The sequence below is a fragment of the Helianthus annuus genome, chromosome 15 (genome assembly GCF_002127325.2).
Source record: "Helianthus annuus cultivar XRQ/B chromosome 15, HanXRQr2.0-SUNRISE, whole genome shotgun sequence".
Lineage (NCBI taxonomy): Eukaryota > Viridiplantae > Streptophyta > Magnoliopsida > Asterales > Asteraceae > Helianthus > Helianthus annuus.
Window position 1 is genome coordinate 1,855,012 of NC_035447.2, and position 22,191 is coordinate 1,877,202.

At 35.2% G+C, this 22,191-nt stretch overlaps 3 protein-coding genes across 3 annotated transcripts; 2 read left to right on the forward strand and 1 right to left on the reverse strand.

Moving 5' to 3' along the window:
- Positions 1 to 2,190: 2,190 nt before the first annotated feature.
- Positions 2,191 to 3,405, reverse strand: LOC110911193 (glutathione S-transferase T3-like). The gene is made up of 2 exons (XM_035983919.1): positions 3,141 to 3,405; positions 2,191 to 2,927 (listed from the first exon to the last, which is right to left on the reverse strand). Exons 1-2 carry the CDS (start codon positions 3,403 to 3,405, stop codon positions 2,191 to 2,193), a joined length of 1,002 nt encoding a protein of 333 aa, XP_035839812.1.
- A 711-nt stretch (positions 3,406 to 4,116) lies between these two features.
- Positions 4,117 to 6,365, forward strand: LOC110909868 (protein NRT1/ PTR FAMILY 5.10). Its single transcript, XM_022154609.2, has 3 exons — positions 4,117 to 4,261; positions 4,375 to 4,589; positions 5,508 to 6,365. The coding sequence occupies exons 1-3, from the start codon at positions 4,132 to 4,134 to the stop codon at positions 5,871 to 5,873; spliced, it is 711 nt and encodes a 236-aa protein (XP_022010301.2). The 5' UTR covers positions 4,117 to 4,131; the 3' UTR covers positions 5,874 to 6,365.
- A 5,719-nt stretch (positions 6,366 to 12,084) lies between these two features.
- On the forward strand, positions 12,085 to 12,999 carry LOC110911194 (protein NRT1/ PTR FAMILY 5.5). The gene has a single exon (XM_022155795.1). It carries the CDS (start codon positions 12,085 to 12,087, stop codon positions 12,997 to 12,999), a length of 915 nt encoding a protein of 304 aa, XP_022011487.1.
- The last annotated feature ends 9,192 nt before the right edge of the window (positions 13,000 to 22,191 follow it).

A 22,191-nucleotide genomic window follows, 5' to 3' on the forward strand; every position in this document is an offset into this window, starting at 1 on the left:
AATCCTAATACAACTATACAAGATATTTACCTTACATTTGAGATGACGTGGACAACCACTTTCCAGTTTTCCCGTTGGAGAAATGGAGAAGACACGTCTCTACGTTCGTAATTTTTTGTTAGGTGGTGGGGCACATCAGCCAACAAGGTTTTCTTTCTTTTTAGTTTATTTCAAGTGTATTATAAACTTATACTTAGACTTTAACACCTTGTATATATGATATGTATGTTAAGATCTAAAATTATTTTAGAAACACTAATCTATAAAAAACTTTAACTTATATCATTTGCTTATTCACAATGTATTTATTTGTTATAATAAGTTATATAAATTAAGTGGTGAACAATTCATTAATGCCCACTGTATAAGTTATTAATGTTACTAAAAAAGTTTATCTTTTAAATTAAGTTATAAAAAGAATTTTATTATGAATAGTAGTTGTTAAAATTGGTGATAATGTGAAATGTAAGTATTAATAGGGATGCATGTATGGTTGGAGAGAAGATGAGTGTTTATGAATTTGTATAAATATGATTTGTCAGCTGACTGAACGTGTTCGTTGGTGTATTTAGCATCTTCCACTCGCTGTGGTGGGGATTGATGGTGGTTGGTGGTGGAAAATGACCATTTTAAACTAGAGCTAACTAAGTTTTTTAGAACATCCACAATAGACATGTTTTTTGGTGTTTTTAAAGAGAGAGAAAGTGAGGTGGAGGAGAGAGGGTGTGAGGTGGAGGAGAGAGAGTGTAGTTATGTTTGTGAGGAAAAATGAGATAAAATAGAGGGAGTAAAGTTATGTGATGTAGGAGAGAGGAGAGAGAAGAGAGAAATAGTGTTTTTTTGTGTATGTGAGTGGGTTAAGAGAGAGAAATGCTCTCATTGGTTGGGCAGGTGCCACATTAGCACCAAAAAACACCACCAAAAAACACCTCTATGGATGATGCTCTAATTGATATTAGTTTTTTGGACTAAATCACATATTTCGAGAATGTTAAGGGAGGAAATTATGGTACAACTTTGAAATTTAGTCTCAAATTATACCTAACTCTAATTTAACTAAAAAATATATTTTTCAAAATTTATCTATTATTTTAAAAAACAATCCATCTATCATTTTTATCTTTATCTTACTGATTATAAATATTTATTTTTATGTTTCTTATTTTTATACACTCAAAATAATTTTATCATATATAGGGGTAAAGAAATGGTTGATGGAACGTCGTGAGTTTATGTTTTATTTTTTTTAGTTTTTATTAAATTTTAAAGATATGGTAGGGGTTGATTGATGGGATGTGGAATGCTCTAGATGGACCAAAGAAGATAGTTCCAACTAGTTTTGGTCCTCTTGTCCGGTTCAGTGGTTGTATGTAGAATCTCAATCACACATCTTGAAAGTGTAGTTGAACCCTTCGTTCGCATCCTTAAAAATAATTCATGTGTCTGCCACTGGTTTGGACCGAATTATGCTCAACTCTGCTGCCCAACCAATAAAGCTAACATGACCGAAAATCAGACGTAGAATCACATCAGAACAAGCACGGGGAATGAGGGATTACATCCCCTAGCCAAGCGACCCATAAGCTCAAATTGCTTAAACATCTAAAAAAGTTATCTGTGATTAAATCCTAGTACCTTTCCATAAAACTGAAGCAGGGCTTTCAAACTAGAAATTTCTTCCACAATATGAACATATTTTATTTTGCCGGTTCGAAAAGGAATTAACAATATTTACTATAAGTCATTTGAAAGAATATAAAACTTTATTTAGGTCTTGAGTTTTAAATTTATTTAATATCGCCTATATATATATAGGCCCATTCTATGCACACCCCCCTCCTTCCTGATTACACCCCCCCTTGTGAGAGGAAAACTGTCGGTACCACGCAGGCCCCACCTGTAAGTATGTGAGAGGAGGGGGGTGAAAAAAGTAAATAGGGGGGTGTAGAAAGTAGCACCCGTGGTATGCCACGTCACCCCGGGGCTTTATGGGGCGTTATGCAATTTGAGGCCATAGTCATAAAGCCCCTGTGTAATCATTACTCATTTTTTAATTTTTATTTTTTTAATTCATTTGTAAGTTTTTTAAAAATAAAATTCATTTCATTAAATAAAAAAAAGTACAATAAAATAAAAAAAACATTAAACTAGAAAAAAAAACATTAAACTAGAATAAAAAAAATTACACAATCAAAGGTTGTATTTTTTTTCAATCCGGTCCTTTTGTGCCAAAGCCATTTTCAAAGCTTTTCCCGTTAAGTAGTCATGCGGTTTCGAGTAGAACTCAAAGTCGTGAGCCCATTGTCTATCCCGCATAATCTCCGTAACTTCGCGGTTCTCCTCCAAACGTTTATTACCGAGTTCGTGTATGTCTTGAAGTCGCTTGTTTATCTCCGAAAATGCGTTACTCATATCCGTTCCCATAGACATCGACGACGACTCGAGTTTTTTCGCCCGGCTTTTTCTTCCGGGCGGTCTTGGTAGCTCCTCCATCGGCTCGTCATCCGGAATATCCTCGTTCAAGTCGGTGTTTCGAGCGTCGGAGGTTGGCGTTTCGGGTTCACCCGACTCGTTTGTTTTGGACCTCTTTGATGGCCGTGTATTTCCCGAACGACCACTCGGAGTAGATACAGTGGCCCATTTGGGGCTATGGCGAAGGATTTGCCAACACCTCATGTACGGGAAATGGCCATTAGCTTCCGTATACTCGACCAATGCCGCTTGCGTAATGTCTTCATCGTTACTTTCACTTTTCCATCCGGAAAACAAGCGTTGGTACACGGTTTGAAAGTTTGTGCATTTCCTGTTTATATCGGTCCACTTCCCCGATATAGAGTCCGGTAGGCGGTATTCGTCTCCTCTACCCATAAGATCGAAAAAAAGTTCTCGTATTCGGTTCCAAAATACGGTTTTACTTTGATTGTTTGCTAAAAAAAACAAAATATAATGTTAGTCTAAAATTTAAAAAAATAAAAACAGAAAATAAATAACAAACAGAAAATAATTTTAAAAACAGAAAATAAATTTAAAACAGAAAATAAATTTAAAACAGAAAATAAAAAAAAAACAGAAAATAAATTAAAAAACAGAAAATAAATTTAAAAACAGAAAACGGAAAAAAAAAAGAAAAAAAATCATACATATGACCGGGTCCTCCGAAACATCGATGAAAGCGCGGGTTAACACATACTCCTCTTCGGGCTCCCACGTTATCACATTTTTTTTTCGCTCGGGTGGTGGTTTCCACTTTCTTTTTATGTGGCCGTTTTCCTTTTCCTTTTCCTTTTTGCGTCTCCGGTTGCGTATCCGGTACCTCGGGTTGCGTCTCCGGAACAACATCGGGTTCGTGTAGTGGGGAGCCGAAAGCTTGAGCCGACCCAAACGCTTGAGACGACCCCATCCCATCCGTGTTTTAATTCGGGTTCCACACGTAGAGATTAGGGTCCCATGATAGCGGTTGGTTCAAAAGATTCATAAACCCGGGACTTTGTTGATTGTAATCGAGAAAACCGGAGCCGAAAGGGTTGGGTCTAGTGGGAACCGGCGACACGGGGCGAGTAGGATTACCACTTTGGTTTGGGTCCGCACTTGATCGGGGAGGAATGAAGCCACGGTTGAATGGATGCATTGTATAAAATATCAAGATTTGTAAAAAAAAATGGAAGAGATGAGAGTGTTTGAGTGTGTGTGGTAAAAAAAATAGGAGAGGAGGTAATGATTTAAAGGAAAGTTTGAAAAAAAAAATTGATTTTTTTTTATTAAAATGACCGTTTACAACGGTCAAAAATTCAATTCCACAATTTAAAACGCCGTTATGATTATAGTGCTTTTAAATTTTTTTTGGGCATAGCGCCCTTGGTTTTGGTGTGCACGACGCCATCTCGGCGCTATGGGGCTTGGTCGCGCCCATTACGTATGCTCTAAACGTTAGAACTTAAAACAAAATCTAAAGTTAAATAATTATACTGGGAGCACAAAAACCAGATAACTTTGGAACTTAAAACAAAGAGTATCTTACCGAGTAAGGCAGCCTTGCAACTTCCCACGAACATTCCAAACACTAAACACGGAATTGTGAACTATATAATTAAACACAAAAGTGAATTTACTCGAACAAAGGCCTCATATTCTATGGAATTTATGACATTATCATTTGGTATTCATGCTTGGGCTTCTTGCCCGTCTCTAGCTACTTTAATTCCAGTGTTGTTCTGGAAATCTTATTATTTTCTCTACAGTCACCGTCTCCTCTTATTTATTGGTACTTTTTTATCTACATCAAACTAGCTACTTGTGTTGGCATCATGTACAACGTGTGATACCTAACTTTATACCGTTTATATTAATTTGATGCGCGAATTTGTTGTCATGCAGGTTTGGTGTTTAGTCGTTCCTTGACGAACAATGCAATTGTGAGTGTATTATCATGGCTTTTAACACCAAATGGAGATCATATTGTGAAGTCTGCAATTTTAACAAACGCACATGATGTATTATCTTTGGTTTTTTTGGTATTTATGGCTTACGCAGCTGACTCGTTTATTGGGAGATTCAACACACTCTTGTTTTCAAATGTTGCATATATCGTGGTAAGCATCGGTGATCAACAGACATATCTATATAACTAATAAGCTAATCTTCTATTTAAGACGAAAAAGCCATATATAGGTTTCGGGGTTTTAGTTTCTCTATATTTTGAGGGTTTTCCCTCCATTGTAATTACAAATCAGATATTAATTCTCTTTTACATGCTATTAGAGTTGAGTCTCTACAAATCCTAGCCGACGTCACTTCTGTCTTCACTTGACCCGAACCGCCAAAACCATTGTGTTCACTTCCATTGCTTCCATCGTGTTCGTAGTACTCCATTTTGCAAGAATATCTGCCAGAACCTTTATTACTAGTTGCTCGTTTATCCCTGGTTGCGGTGGCTATACCTATCTCCAGATTTTTTGTACAAACGATCTTAAATACTTGAACTTAGCTGTCTACAGAACCACTTGACCATAAATGTACTCAGTTTTGGATCGATTAATCCCTAAACCCATTCCCTCTAATGTTGTCTGCCACTCCTCTATCCCCCCCCCCCCCCAACTTCCAGTCTCTATTTAGCCTCCGCCACTAACACAATATTATATGCAAAGAGCACGCACCACGAATTATCCTTTGAATCGATTTAGACAACGAATCTACAACAACCACAAAAAACGGACTGATCAAAGCAGACCTTTGGTGGAGTCCTACCTCCATGGTGAAGGAATCAATTTCCCCTAGACGCGCACGAACACTAACTCCAGTCCTACCATACAAGTCGATCATTTCCCATCTTCCTAATTGTTGTGCTCACCTCTCCTTGTGTGATACGTGGATAATAGCGGTTATTTTGTTGTCGCCTTTGACTAGTGGGGTTATATTATGTTACGATGAGTCTTGAAGTAATGAATTATGCTCTCTATGATCTGTATAACTATAAGTCATAACTAAGATTCACATGTTTTTTGAAACAGGCTTTGGTCCTTTTTTGGAAGTTCCATCCACATGATAAGATCTGGGTTCTTTTGGTAACACTTGCTCTTCTAGCTCTTGGAACATCAGGATACAAAATTCTACAAGATGCACTTCGAGACTTGGTAACGGACATTGATGACTCATCAGATCCAGATGAAACACGATCTAATGCTCGTGCAACAATTTGGTATCGTGTAGCATACATGCTTGGTTTCGTGTTAGCAATATTCGTATGGGTTTTTTTGGAGTTTGATTCATCTTGGAAGAGTGCAATCTTTATTTGCATAATCACAATGACATTAGCTGTAATTATATCCGGATTTGGTCATCTTGGCATCTTAGGGTACTTCTTGAAACCAAGTTAATCTCTTAACACCATGTTAGTTAGTTTAGAATAGATAGTTTAGTTTATTATTACAAGGCGGTTACAAGCGGTTATGAAACTAAGGGACTAAAGTTGACAAGATGGAACTTGTTAACCACCATCATTTAGCGAAGAGGTGTGTCCCTCACACACACCCATTCGGAGATCGACATCAAGGAAGGAAGAAGGAGACATGACGGTTCGAATGAATGGCTGAGAATCGACATACCCCTTCAAGATCAATCATAGCCACACAATCCAAGAGACACACCCTTTCACGAAGAGTCATGTCTTTTCATTCGTACCTCTTAGAAACTATAGATAGAGATAGTTTGATTTCATTTGTATTCACTACTCTCATTCGATTTGTATGTATTACACTTATTCGATTATTATAAAGTTGTTATTCAAGTTATTCACGCTCGTTAGAGATCAAGATCCAAGTTCGGGCCAACAAAGTGGTATCAGAGCATCAGGCTCTAGGCGTGGGAATCGCAAGGCATCGCAGGGAATTCGCGATCAGGTTTCAATTTCGTTTAAATTCGCAAAGTTTCAATTTCAGATTTTATTTTCGGTTCTAGGAAGTCGGTTGAACCGAACGGTTAGGAATCTAGGGTTCGTTTGTTTTGATTCCGGGGTTATAGTGCGAATTAGTTTGATTTGGTTGTTTTGGTTATTACACGATTCGGGGAATCGGGGTTGTTAAGAATATATTGAAACCAAAAGAAAGTTTATTAGAAAGTGAAGATTATTCGGAAAGAAGATATGTCAGGATCATCCGGGCAAAATCAGATAAATGGAAATTCTCTTTCCCAGTTTCAGTGTCCGATTCTGAAACCAACAAACTATACGGTTTGGGCTATTCGTATCAAGACGATTCTTGAAGCGAATGGTTTGTGGGAAACGATTGAACCGGCAGAAAATGCAACGGTAGACACGAAGAAAGATAAGTCTGCCATTGCATATTTGTTTCAAGCAATACCAGAGGACGTTGTATTGCAAGTTGCAAGTTGTAAGACTGCAAAGGAGATTTGGGAAAATCTAAGGATTAGACATGTTGGCGTAGATCGGGTACAAAAGGCGCGTATGCACACGCTAATGTCAGAATTTGAAATGTTGCAAATGAGGGAAGACGACACTATTGATTCCTTTACCGCAAAGATCAATAGTATCGTTACCCGAGCAACAGAAGTAGGATCGACTATGAGTCAACCGACTCTAGTACGCAAACTCTTAAATGGCGTACCGGATAGGTTTACTCAAATCGTTGCCTCTATGGAACAATACTCCGATATAGAAACCATGACGCTACAGGAAGCGGTCGGAAGATTAAAGACGTATGAAGAACGTCTCAAGTTAAAGAAAGGAACTCAAGGAGAGAGCCAAGATAGGCTTATGTTTACACATCAGGATAACAACAGAGGAAGGCAATTTGGAAACCGCGGTCGTCGTAGGTTTAACCAGACGCGTGGAAATTGGCGAAACAATGGAAATAGGCAAAGTCCCAGAAATGAAGGATCTACATCAAGGCCCAGAAATGGAAATTCAAGAAACTGGAGGAAGTTTGCAAGAACCGACTTAAGTAAGATCCAATGTTTTAAGTGTCAGAAGTTTGGACACTACAGGAAGGATTGTTCTGAGAAAGACGAAGTGCAAGAACATTCAAACCTCGTCGAGGAAGACGAAGCACCCGTATTGTTGATGACAATACAAGAAGAAAATGTTCAAGAAAGGGCTCTGCTAAACGAGGAACAGATAAAACCGGCAAGTTATGCCTCAGGAGACGAAAATCTATGGTACTTAGACAACGGTGCAAGCAACCACATGACAGGAGTGCGAAGTCACTTCAAGGAGTTAGATGAAACGGTGACAGGGCAAGTACGTTTTGGTGATGGGTCACACGTAGAAATTAAAGGCAAAGGTTCAATACTACTGGAATGTATGAATCAAGAACAAAAGATTGTTTCACAAGTATACTACATTCCAAGTCTGAAGACCAATATATTGAGCCTCGGACAACTTACAGAAACTGGTTGCAAAGTGGTTATGGACGGAGACTTACTGACTATCCGAGATCGAAACAGAAAGCTACTAATGCGAGTCAAAAGATTGAAGAACAGGCTGTACAAGGTCAAACTGAAGACAGGAAAACCAATCTGCTTACTATCAAAGACGGAAGACATAGCATGGTTATGGCACGCGAGGTTAGGCCATTTACACTTCGACGCTATTAAAGAAATGACTCGTAAGAACTTGGTACATGGAGTTCCCCAAATAAGTCATGCTAGTCAAGTTTGTGACGCATGCTTATTAGGAAAGCATAGTAGGGCACCATTTCCAAATCAGGCAAAGTTCAGATCTTTAAAACCTCTGGACCTAGTCTATGGAGATTTGTGTGGTCCTATAACTCCACCAACACATGCTGGGAAGAAGTATATATTCTTACTTGTAGACGACTGTACTCGCTACATGTGGGCATATTTACTAACTTCCAAGGATCAAGCATTCGAAACATTCAAGGAGTTCAAAGAAAATGTGGAAAAGGAAGCGCAGACCAAGTTAAAAATGCTAAGGACGGATAGAGGAGGTGAATTCACATCGGCTGAATTCAACAAGTATTGCAAAACAAATGGCATAGCAAGACAGCTTACAGCACCATACTCCCCACAGCAAAATGGAGTAGTAGAAAGGCGAAACAGGACGATGTTATCCACTACTCGCAGTATGTTAAAGGCAATGAACATGCCACAGAACTTTTGGGGTGAAGCAGTACGACACGCGATATATGTACTAAACAGAGTTCCGACAAAAGCCCTGGTAAACAAGACACCATTTGAAGCACTGAAAGGAAGGAAGCCAAATCTAGAACATTTGAAAGTCTTTGGCTGCACTGCTTACGCTAAGGTACTACCACTTCAACAAAAGAAGTTAGATGATAGAAGCGCACCTATGGTTTATCTTGGAATAGAAGAAGGATCAAAGGCATATAGATTATATGATCCAGCAAAGAACAAGATATGTGTCAGTAGAGATGTAAAGTTCATGGAAGGTCAACCATGGAACTGGGATAGTTATATGGAAACGGTAGATTCAGGGAATCCCGAATGGACGAACTTTGTCATTCATGAAGATGACATACCACCAGAGTTAGAAGAAAATGAGCCAAGTAGTCCAGGCAGTAGCGGACCAGGCAGTAGCGGGCCACATCATGACGATTCAGGAGTAGATCAGACAGAAGAACAAGACTCCTATGTAACCCCGCCAGCATATTCATACAATCAGAACTCAGCAGGAAATTCAAGCAACATACAAAATGGAGGTCCATCCACTTCTGAAAGTACAACAGGAAATATCAGCAATACTCCAGTAAGACTAAGAAGTCTCGAAGAACTGTATGACGAAACAGAAGAAATTCAGTTAGATCCACATGAATTATTACTCGCTGAAGAAGAACCAAGGAATTACAAGGAAGCATCTAGTGACAAAAAGTGGATTGAAGCAATGAAGGCGGAGTTAGACTCGATAAACAAGAATAACACTTGGAGCTTGACGGAATTGCCAAGAGATCACAAGGCAATAGGCTTAAAGTGGGTATTCAAGACTAAGAAAGATGCAAATGGAAATATTGTCAGACACAAAGCAAGGCTAGTTGCAAAAGGATATGTTCAGCAACATGGAATAGACTTTGACGAAGTCTTTGCACCAGTAGCACGTATGGAGACGGTACGACTAATGTTGGCTTTAGCAGCATATCAAGGTTGGGAGGTACATCATCTAGATGTGAAATCTGCATTCTTACACGGAGACCTCAAGGAAGAAGTTTATGTATCACAACCAGAAGGATTTATAAAGCCAGGAGATGAAAGAAAAGTTTACAGACTATCAAAAGCACTGTATGGATTGAGACAAGCACCAAGAGCTTGGAATACGAAATTAGATCAAACCCTAAAGTCACTTAACTTCAAGAAGTGTACTTTAGAAAGCGCAATCTATACAAGGACGAATGAAGCCTCTACACTAATAGTTGGAGTCTACGTTGATGACTTGATAGTCACTGGAACATCAAAGAAGGAAATAGACATCTTCAAGTCTCAGATGAAGAACAAGTTTGATATGAGCGATCTAGGATTGCTAGCATACTATCTGGGAATCGAAGTAATTCAAGCAGGGGGTGAGATAGGCATCAAGCAGACAGGATACATCAATAAGATACTCAAAGACGCTGATATGTTATCCTGCAATGACACAAAGACACCCATGACTCCAGGAACTCAACTAACAAAGACTGAAGAAGGAGATCTAGTAGATGCAACACACTACAGAAGCCTGATAGGTTCTCTCAGGTACTTATTGCATACAAGACCAGATCTATGTTACCCAGTCAGTCTACTAAGTAGATTTATGCAAGAACCAAAGGAGCAACATCTGAAGGCAGTAAAGCAAATACTACGTTACATCAAAGGAACTAAAGAGCATGGAATCATCTACAAAAGACAAGGAGGATGTAAGATCACAGGTTATAGCGATAGTAGTTTTGGAGTTAATACAGACAAAGGAAAAGGAACAACTGGTCTGGTATTCTACTTTGGAGAATCACCTATAACCTGGTGTACACAGAAACAACAAACAGTGGCACTCTCATCATGCGAATCAGAATTTATGGCAGCCACTGCAGCAGCATGTCAAGCACTATGGCTTAAAAGATTGTTAAGTGAAATCACAGGCTGGAAGGAAGAAAAGATAACACTCAGAGTTGATAACGTTTCAGCAATAGCACTCATGAGGAATCCAGTCTTTCACGGAAGAAGCAAGCACATTGACACACGCTATCACTTCATAAGAGAATGCGTGGAAAACGAAGATATCACTGTGGAGCACATAAGTGGAGAACTACAACGGGCAGATATACTAACAAAGGCACTAGCAAGGATCAAGTTTGCTACAATGAGGGAACTGCTCGGAATTCAAGATTTAAAGCAACTCATGGATGTTCGAGATTAAGGGGGTGAATGAAACCAAGTTAATCTCTTAACACCATGTTAGTTAGTTTAGAATAGATAGTTTAGTTTATTATTACAAGGCGGTTACAAGCGGTTATGAAACTAAGGGACTAAAGTTGACAAGATGGAACTTGTTAACCACCATCATTTAGCGAAGAGGTGTGTCCCTCACACACACCCATTCGGAGATCGACATCAAGGAAGGAAGAAGGAGACATGACGGTTCGAATGAATGGCTGAGAATCGACATACCCCTTCAAGATCAATCATAGCCACACAATCCAAGAGACACACCCTTTCACGAAGAGTCATGTCTTTTCATTCGTACCTCTTAGAAACTATAAATAGAGATAGTTTGATTTCATTTGTATTCACTACTCTCATTCGATTTGTATGTATTACACTTATTCGATTATTATAAAGTTGTTATTCAAGTTATTCACGCTCGTTAGAGATCAAGATCCAAGTTCGGGCCAACACTTCTTAATTCTCTATCTTTTCTCTGATTATATATAATTTCCAAAGTTTATATAGTTACATATAAACACAATAAATTGAGATCATAGCATATATATATGTTGGTAATAATGTGAGAAAGAGTAAGGCTAGCTATGGCCCATTATTTTAATTGGTTGAACCATGACCAACATGAGAATCTTGATCCAAATATATATTTACAAAAAAAAAACATATCACTTGCTCATTTTATATTATACTCCCCTTTTCAATATAATTTTTTATCGTCAATTTTGTTTCTTTGCTCTTGTAAATGTGTATATTAGTTGTTACATTTATAAGCATGGCGAAATATAAATAAAATATTATAACAATTCTTAGATCTCTAATTGCAGAAAAAAAATCCAACATATTTACACTTAAAAGTATCAAAATGAAGAAGTATGAGGAATTTACTTGTCACGGATTTTTCTAAGTTACACACGCTTCAAGTTTACACAAGTACATTTTTATAAAACTAAAAGCGTATTTCGTCGAATCTTTCCTTACACTTATATATGTAAACATCTTGTACACCTTTACAAACACAAACAATTTAACAATATACTTAGCAATTTCTAAAAATGTTTGAGCAAATGAAATATATATTACAACTAGTTACTTTTACAAATATAAAAAATTGAATCACAACATACTAACGTGTGATCGACCAGGTGCTTAAAGATTTTTTCAAGACAAGAAAGATCTACAAAGATTATGGATATAGAAAAGGGAGGAAATGAAGGGAAAACACCGGAAATATCAACACGACACTTGGATGTCAATGGGAAAGAAAAGAAAAGGAATAGTTCTTATAAACAAGAAGATCATAAGATGATTCTCAAGAGCGTTTTAAAAATGATTCCCATGTGCGTAGTATTTTCTGTGTTGTCGTTAATATCAGCAACCGGGAGCACATTCTATCTACAACAATACAACAACCTAAACACCGACAGCGTCATAGCAATACAATTCTACAGCTTGGTTCAAGATTCTTCCAAGTTTGTTATCCCGTTCATATACGGTTGTTGTTTACCAAAAAATGAGAAGGTTAAAATTGGGGTAGGAATAGTTTGTGGAGTTGCAAGTTGTATTTGTGCATGGCAACTAGAGGTTTATAGGTTAAAAGAAGTCAGTCATCTGGTTGATCAAGGGGTAGATGATGCATATACTTCCATAAGTTTTCTATGGTTAGTACCTCAATTTTGTTTGCTTGGGTGCATGGAAGGGCTTATCGACGAAGGGCTATTAAAGTTCTACTACTCGCAAACAAAAGAAGAACAACATCTTCCTTATGTGAAGGAATACATTGCACTTGTGATGGGCATAGGGAAGTTGCTAAACATTTTTCTTATCTTAGTATTTAAAGGATGGTTCCAGGACACGGTCAATCGCAGTCGGCTAGACAAGTATTATTTGGTTTTGGTAATTCTTAGTTCAGCAAACTTCATAACATATTGCTTCATTGCAAGACTCTTTTACAAGGTCCAAGAGTTGACTAATGTTGACCAGGACTTCAAAAATGATGAATTACCAGAAGAAAACCAATTAGAATTGGATGAAGCTGATCAGGAACAAGGAGAGTCTGTTGGAAATAGTCCCGATCTGGTTAAGGTCGTTAAGTTTAGTTAACAAACTTTGTTAGTGTAGTTAGCGCCCTAAATGTAAATATATGAAACGTTGGGCTAATATTGTAACTAGTTATAATTATAAATAGTACGTCGTGTATAAATAGCGCCGGTAGGGATCATTTGTTTTCATTCGTTCAATATAGAAATAGTAATACGAATCATTTATTGTCATATGATCGTGTCTTTATCTAAATTTTCGTTTATATTGTGTTCATCGATACGGTTAAGAGCCATCAAATTGGTATTAGAGCAAGACTTTGAAGAAACTGGTCTTTCAATCACCACTGGATTTGATAAATCCTCTGCTAAATTGCTATTGATCAATTTCTTTCTGGGTCAAATCTATGACCTCCTGTTACTTGCGATAACAACCCACAAGTTGGGTTATATATAATACACTAGTATTAAGCCCCTGCGTTGCAGCGCTTGTTTTAAAACTGTGTCAATTAGTACCAATGCTATACCAATGTCAGCGACCACCAACACCGAAAAAGCTCGTAAAAACAAATTAAATAAAAACGAAAAAAATAACGCCGAGCGAAAAGCAGACATGAAATCTTTGAATCACGAACGCGCGTTGTAGAGAAATTAAATCGAAACGTAAAACATAGAAAAAAAATACTAAGTCAATCCAGGACCCGCGCGTTGGTCGAACTTGTTAAACGAAAAAAAAAATAGATGTACTGCGACGGGCCAGTCAAACATGAAAAAATATACGAAAAAAATGTTGAACCTCACATGCACGTTGCGGTGCATTAACTCAGAAAATTTAGAACGAAACCAAAAACTTGGGAAAGATGATAAGTATGGTGGACCAAAATTGAAAATAGAAAAGAGTTGGGATTAAATTGCAAATTAAAGATGAAAAACTTTGGGTTAAAAGTAAAAAAAAAACAAAGGGTCTAAATTGCAAAATTAAAGTTATTTATTACTCTTTAGATAAAGATAAGGATAAAAATAAATGATATCTATATATAAGTTATTAATATTAATATTAATTTTAAAAGAAATTTATTAAATAATTATAAATAAAATTTATGAGATTGAAGGAGAAAATGACATGTATCATTATTTGGAGTCTTTTATTATAAACTAGGTTATAACCCCGTGTATTACACGGGTTGAATAAAAAAATTTTATATAGTAAATAATAAAACAATATATCTTTTAAAACCTCATTTATTGCACGGGTTGAATAAATATAATTTTATTTATTAAATAATAAAATGTTATATTTATAAGAACAATATTGTACGGGTTGAATAAATGTAATTCTATATACCAAATAACAAAAAAAAAATACATTTTTAAAAATATGTGTATTACACGGTGGTTTGAATAAAAGTAATTTTCTGTACTAAATAATAAAAAAAATTATATATATCCTTAAAAAACCTCGTGTATTGTACGAATTGAATAAATCTAATTTTATACATCAAATAATAAAAAGATATATCTTAAAAAACCTCATGTATTACACGGGTCGAGTAAATGTATGTATAGTGAAAATAAAAGTATTTAATATATTAACACAAAGTTTAGTTTTCGTGATAAAAATAGATTATTCTGTATTTGAAAAATTTGTTAACAAAGTCTCAATAAATTTAACCCTTTATTTAAAACTCCGTAAATGTATAAATGGTATATAATATTAGTTAATTTTATTTTAAGTTTCGTAAAATCTATTTGATACCAAACTAAACAAAATGTTCAAATTTATAGTTAATATCAAATTAGATAATTAAGTTTGAATTTGAAGTAAATAGATAAATATAAAAGTAATATTAATTCAAATAAATAATATTATAAATGAGAAGAAGATTAAACTAAATAATAATTATCCATAAGATATTAAACTAAATAATATTAGTAGGTGGGTTATCTATAATTAATTAGAAGATATTAAACTAAAATAGTAGTAATCTATACTATATAATAAAAGAAACCTAATTTTTTACACGTGTCATTCATTGAAGATGTCTACATTTGTAATTTCCTACCTTTTTATACTTAATATTATTATTTATCAAATTGACACTTTTTTATTTAGTTTACCCTTATCTCATATTTTATGAAAAAAAAATCTCTTCTAAAAAAAATCATAATTATTTATGTGGCAAATTCAATGACTAGCTTGGAACTTATATTTTAGTTAATTTTGGTTATTAGATTTTAGTTATTTTTTATCTTATCTTTAGGGTCATGGTTTTTTTTTTTTTTTTTTTTTTTTTTTTTTTTTTTTTTTTTACTAATTTTGACTTATAAGAACCTAACCAAGCTTACCAACTTAGAACTTAGATTTTAACTAATTTTGATCAATCGTAACATATATTATTGTATAGTATGGAATTGTATTCAATGTTATCATGATGACTTAAAATCTATCTATTATAATAAAAGAAACCAAGTTTTGGACACGTATCATTTATTGAAGTTATCCTCACATCTATACTTAACTTATATTAATCAAATAAATTAATATTAAAATCTTATCGTACTTTAATAAAATATTATCCTGAAATCTAAATTGTTAATTTAATATATTTTTAAAACAAATACATCTCTTTCCTACTTATATTATGTTCAATATATAAATAATAAGTTAATATTAAATGTTATCCTAATTTATTAAAAAATATATCTTTTTAATTATTTGGTATACAAAATTATGTTTATTCAACTCGTGTTAAATGCGGGATTTTTAAAAATATAATTTTTTTTATTATTTACTATTAATATATTTTTTTATTATTTACTATACAAAGTTACATTTATATAACCCGTGTAATACACAAAGTTTTTAAAGATATAACTTTTTTATCATTTGCTATGTAAAATTAGATTTATTTAATACGTGTAATACACATGGTTTTTTAAGGATATAATTTTTTTATTATTTGGTAGATTTTCAACCCGACTATACATGAGTTTTATAAAAATATGACGTTTTTAGTATTTAGTATACAAAATTACATTTATTTAATATGTGTATAGACATGTTTTTTAAAGATATAACTCTTTTTTAGATCTATTCAACACGTGTAATATACAGGGTTTTTAAGAATGTGTTTTTTATTATTTTGTAGATTTATTCAACCCGATTATATACGGATTTTTTTTTAAAGATACGACGTTCTTAGTATTTAGTATACAAAATTACATTTATTTAATCTGTGTAATACACATGGTTTTCAAAGATATAACTTTTTTACTATTTGATATATAAAATTACATTTATTTAACCCGTACAATATACGGGGTTTATAAAGATATAATTTTTTAAAATCTTTAATATATAAAATTACATTTATTCAACCCGTGTAATACACGGGGTTCTAACCTAGTTATCTATAAGAGATGTTCTAATATGAAGACAAGTGTCCCTAAAGTGGTTTTTTAATTATATAGTAAATATTAGATTTTCATTATAAATTCAAGTTACTGTACGTTTTGAAGCTGCCGCAACGCGCGACAAGTAAAATTGCTAATTGTATAACTTTTCGTGCACTAAACATTTAACATTTTCTTTTACTCCAGGGACACAAGACGTGTTCATCTATCATCACAAAAAATATGGGTCAACCGAAGTCTTTTCTTATATTTAATCCTAATAAATAAATAACGTGTAATAATTATGTGAGACGAATTAATTTTTTTGGGTTCTCCTATTTCACATCTTTGAATACTATTTCATATGAGTAAATTACAAGTTTTGTCATCTATATTTGTACCAAATGCAGACGGTATCCTTTATCTTTAAATTTGACGAGTTTTGTCGTTAATGTTTCAAAATCCTGCACATTATGTCCTTTAGCCCTAATTCAGTCAATTTTTTTGTTAAATATGGTCATGTGCCTTGCACATGAGGGTATTCTTGTCATTTTATCTATCCAGAGATGAAGGGGTATGGTTCCAAAAACCTTGCGCAGGCACATTGGACCGTACCACAACTTCACCACAATAAACCTCTTTCAAGAGAACCCTGCGAGGCTGCGCACTGGTTCCAGAAGAAGAAAACTTAAAAGAAAGCAGCCTTTAACATCCGCGCGCCGAGATAGAACTAATAACATATCCTTGCGCAGGCTCATGCAACGTAATAGTTAAGTTATAGCAAAACCCTGAAACATCTCCGCACGATTACAACCCAGACTTAAACAGAAAGTGACCTTTCTTTTACAATAGAATTAACATGAGGCAGAGGCATAGAGGATTACAGCTGTAAACCTTCTAGAAGGCCCCATTGTGCACAACAATTCGGTTATAACAATTCGGCCCCGTGTACTGCTTGGTTGATTCGGTCGTATTCAGTTTTGATTTTGATTGTTCATACTATACATCATTCTTTTGTTATTGAGATTTGCAGGTTTATGTATCAGGAAATCATAAAGAACAACAAGCAAAATTATGACGCTATCATGATATACGAACACAATTGATCGTAATTTTGAGTGAGAAATGTGATCCTGAAATGACATAATGTGAACGATAATGCGTATAATCACTTATTATGTAAATGAAAAAGTGATTATGATCTTAGGGTTTAGTGGTTATCTGAAGGAGTTGAAGAATGTTATGTGGATGGTAGAGACAATGTTGTTCATGTGATTATGTGTTTTGTATATGTTATGAGATTGAATTACTTAAAATCGATGAAGTTTTGTATGACTAATTCCTTTTACTTTCAATCAAATGAATTATTCCCATGTGTTAAATATAATGTTAGTCACACATTAGTCATTACCAAGAATCCTTCATATCTTCAGTTTAGAGTCTTTTGATTATTCTTTATTTGACGATTGAAGATATGCAAAATTAGTGATTGAGTTTTTAAGTATATTGAATTTTGAATTACTATTGACTGGGGATATTACGGATGATTATGGAGCCATCATTATGAAAACCTCCAAAGAAAAATTCTTTAAATTCTAATTCAGTACCGAATGCCGAAATACCAAAAAAAGTTGGTACGGATACAGTATTGTATTTTACCGAATATCTGCATTTGAGAAATCCTAATACCAGTACCGATTAGGCTATGTCCTATATCGGTCAGAACATGGGCGTAGCTTTGAAAGGGCCGGGAGGGGCACCCGACCCCCCGAATTTTTCGGTCAGTAGTGTTATGTATGTACGTTTCGTATAGAATTTTTTAGATATATAATTTTTTCGATGTTCACCCCTAGCCATTGAGTTAGTTATTAAAGTTCAGTCAGTCATAAAACATTGATGTTAAGATCCTAATTAAAAGATTGTGCTATTTTGTTTAACCAAAACATATCATCATATGCATAGGATATGTAGAAGCATATGGCCTTACAAAACATTTTGATCTTCACCATGTGAATATTAGATTTTTTTTTTTTTCCGATTAGTGAATTATAACTTACTTATTTGACAACACTCAAAATATATGATTTACCTTGCAGGAATGTTTATCCTAAATATGCATATTTTTCTTTCTATTGTTTAGTTTCACAATCACTAACCCGCAGACCCATCCATTTTACATCTCTCCCGAATCCTTAGATGTAATAATCATTCTTCAAGAAAATGACCCTTCTAGCATAACAAAAAAATATTGTTTTCTCATACTTCTTAATTTTACATGTGCTAAAGGTATTCATAATCAACATATAATATAGTGATACTAAAGGCATCATAATTAACATCCCGCCACAACGCGTGGGTTGGCGTCAACTCGTTGTTTACAATCACCAACGAAGAATGCGAAGAAAATGATAAACAAACTAGTTCTCGTGGGTGAATGATGAAGAATCGTCTGCATGTCACTATTTGTAAACTTGAATTTGGAAAATATAAGGCGCGTATAGACCTATACTCAGCGTATACCTTTATTCACGTGCCTAGACAACCTTGTACCATAGTCAAATCAGACAGATATACGCGTCGTATAGGGTTGTACGCAACGTATAAGAGCCTCGTATAGGCCCTGTACATTGCGTATTTGTGACTGATTTGACAATGTACGAGGTTTGACCACTTAGTCGGAGATATAAACCTTATACGCATCATACAGGTCTGTACGTGTGTATATAGGTTTGGGTGTGCAAATAGGCAGATGGGTATCCAAATATGTAAACCCTTATAAAACCGTAAAATGTGGGGTCGTGAACTCACCTGGAATGGATATGCTAACAAATAACCCAAAGTCGTATACGTGATCTAAACTTGCCCTAAAACAAGTAAGAAGACCTTAAGGTCTAATGAAATACCTATACCATGTAAGTTGGTCATGTATAATGTTCACCCAACTAGCTAGACTCGATAGAAATTCTTTGCTGGTTTGAAATACTTTGACTCGATGAGCTGTTGGTGATATATATCTTTGGCTTCTCGAAAATGTATATTTAATATATATTATAAATGATAAATGTAGGATCGTTTGGCGACCTGACGAGTCGATCAGAAGAGTACTTAGACAGAATCAGAGGCGAAATTCATTGATTCGGTCTTCGTGTAGCTTGATTTCACTATTTAACGTCTCGTTTATTGATTAGCTGACAAATTACAAGTTCCGGAGACAAACTGGCAGAGCTTCGCCTTTACATGCACACACTGATTACTGATCCGCTCTTATGACTCTCCTATATATAGGCTACAGGGTTCGCTTATATGGACATGTCCATATAAGCGGACCTCTCATCTTGACAGATAAGCGAACCTATATAGTGACGAATAAGCGGACCTCCTGATATGACCTATAAGCGGACCTATCTATTATATGATTTCTCGTTTTCCATTCACTATACAATCAGCCCTAGCCTAAGACTCGAACTAAGATGTAGTCGACAGACAACTGCACCAACAGACTCCCCCTTGAATGTTGACGGAATCTTCAGTGAGAGTCTTCAAACATTTACAGCTCTTCAATCTTGATCGGTTTTCTTCAGGAACTCTTCCTGGAATTATATGCCTGGATCTTTCTCTGGCTCTAACTTTCATCAGACTCCCCTTATCATCATGCTGGGATCGCCGTCTGGAAATCGTTATCACCATTGAAATCAACTCCTGGCTTTATCAGATTAAACTTCTTCTCAGGTTTTGTTGTATCTCCTGGCTTTCCGTAGCAACAGGATCAGAAACCTGCACAACTCATACACTCTATCACAAACCAACATAATTGTAATTCAACTTAATGAATCAACTAATTATTTAAGAATATTCAAGAATTTTTCACATTTAACAATTTATTAAACTTTCCAAAATCTGATTAACCATTTCAAATCACTTTAACCAAACCAACTATTCATCTTGTTTAGCCTTTGAGATTTTGAATTTCAGCTCTCCAACATCAGTTGTCGAAAATCTTTTTGGATTTTTCAAATATGAAACACAAATGCAATAACATCAATTAAAATGCAGAAATGAAATATTTACAAACATATTTTTGTGAGTTCGTGCAAGAGTATCATATCAACTGCTGACTAAACACTAGCACCGTTAAGCTGTTATTTCATTTTAAGCTTTTAAACAATTCGCGTAGATTGTCGATATATTGATCCACTTAAATTCTCACAAAATGTTCAACTCGTTCGGGATACAGATTTAGTGTTTTAGAACTTAAAACATCTACATGTGTCCCACCTCAGTATATACTCCCGTATCCAGACCCCAGTATTCAGTCTTACAGGTGAGTATACCATAGCTGATATCTGTTAAGGGGTTATGTGCGAGGGCCGTGAGAGCTCAGGTCGATACTTCCGTATACGCAGAGAGATGACGGCTTCGACTTTAAGGTGGGTCCCCTTTAGAGGATCTTTTTTACAACAGCAAAGATTATCAATTTTATTGTTTAATCAAATTGCTGAGGGTGAGCTTCTATTTCACAGCTTTTTGCAGAAAGTATTATCCGGGGACTAGGTCAGTACTTCCATACAGCAGAAGTCCCGGGATAATACCCCAGATATCACTGAGCATAAAGACCTAGTATCTCAGAATATTGGGACCCTTCAAACAGGATTTCAGGGGTTACCTATATATCCTGGAGGTGTTCCCCACGTAGACGCAAGTGAAATTTATGTTTGTATCCCAAACTGATCTACTAATTCTGTAAAAACCTACCGGCACATCTTTAGCGAGACTGCTTAATTGCATTTATGCATTACAAATCTTTAGCGTATTGTGCCACTCTAGCTGATGTACTATCATTTCTCCTATTTGCACCAAAACTCATTTTCATTTTTCAATTTTTTTTACATTTTCAAATTTTCTAATTTTTTTTAAATCTTACTCCCCCTAAAATCAAAATATGTTTCAATTTTGATTTTCTGGGAAAATTTGAAACAAACTGTACAAAGGTTACAACTTGATGAAAATTGCATCAATTCTCCATTCACATGGCGTAAAACAATCAGAACTCCCCCTCTCAACAAACTATTTTCCCATAATGATTTCAAAACACTTAAGTTTGTTTTAATCAGAAAGGTTTTTCCAGAAAATAAGTTTAGTTGTTTTTAACTTTTGTAAAATTGGGGATCAAATCATCACATTGTTTTACCAATCTTCTGAATAATAATTAACTCAAGTTCAATTTAATGACCTTGATTTAACTACTTGTAAGATCAACTGGTTCTCATTCTGAACCACTTATAACAACCACAAACATACAACCACTTGTAGGTTTAGCAATTAAGCTTTTCAAACCTGTTTTTCAACCAATTACCATCTTTTGGTTGAATTCTCAAGGTGCCGATTCCTACTCCTCGCTTACAAACCTGGGAGTTCCGACAAGTCCTGCAAAACCTCAAACACAGATTTAGAAGGATGCCGATTCATGATCCACAATACCAACTTGGGATCTCCGGCAAGTCAGGTTTTTCTATTTGAACAGATTCACCCAAGCTTGACGGTCCTTGGATGATTTCGAATTCTTATTCAACAATGGTGGAAAATTTGCATCATCCATTGTTAAATTTGAATTCTCCTTTTTTTACCTCAACCAATGGCTCCTCTGGCTTTGACGAACCAGACTCATTGCCTGCAGGTGGCTTGTCTGACTTTGACCTGTCAGATTCATCGCCGACCATTTTCTTCTTCCTCTTTTCCTCTTTTGTCCTCAAATTTGTATCTGATGAACTCATCTTGCTTGACTTTGCAGCCGAGGAAGTTGATTCATCAGAACTCTTATTCTTTCCAACGGATGAACCCGAAGACAAAATCTTCTCGAGATACT

Excerpts from the sequence above, each read along its gene's own strand:
- LOC110911193 (XM_035983919.1), bottom strand. The coding sequence starts at position 3,405 with ATGGGATGGGGTCGTCTCAAGCGTTTGGGTCGGCTCAAGCTTTCGGCT. Across the intron at positions 2,928-3,140 it reads TTCGGAGGACCCGGTCATAT|CAAACAATCAAAGTAAAACC; the intron begins GTATGATTTTTT and ends TGTTTTTTTTAG.
- LOC110911194 (XM_022155795.1), top strand. The coding sequence starts at position 12,085 with ATGGATATAGAAAAGGGAGGAAATGAAGGGAAAACACCGGAAATATCA.
- LOC110909868 (XM_022154609.2), top strand. The coding sequence starts at position 4,132 with ATGGAATTTATGACATTATCATTTGGTATTCATGCTTGGGCTTCTTGC. Across the intron at positions 4,262-4,374 it reads CCGTCTCCTCTTATTTATTG|GTTTGGTGTTTAGTCGTTCC; the intron begins GTACTTTTTTAT and ends GTTGTCATGCAG. Across the intron at positions 4,590-5,507 it reads CAAATGTTGCATATATCGTG|GCTTTGGTCCTTTTTTGGAA; the intron begins GTAAGCATCGGT and ends TTTTTGAAACAG.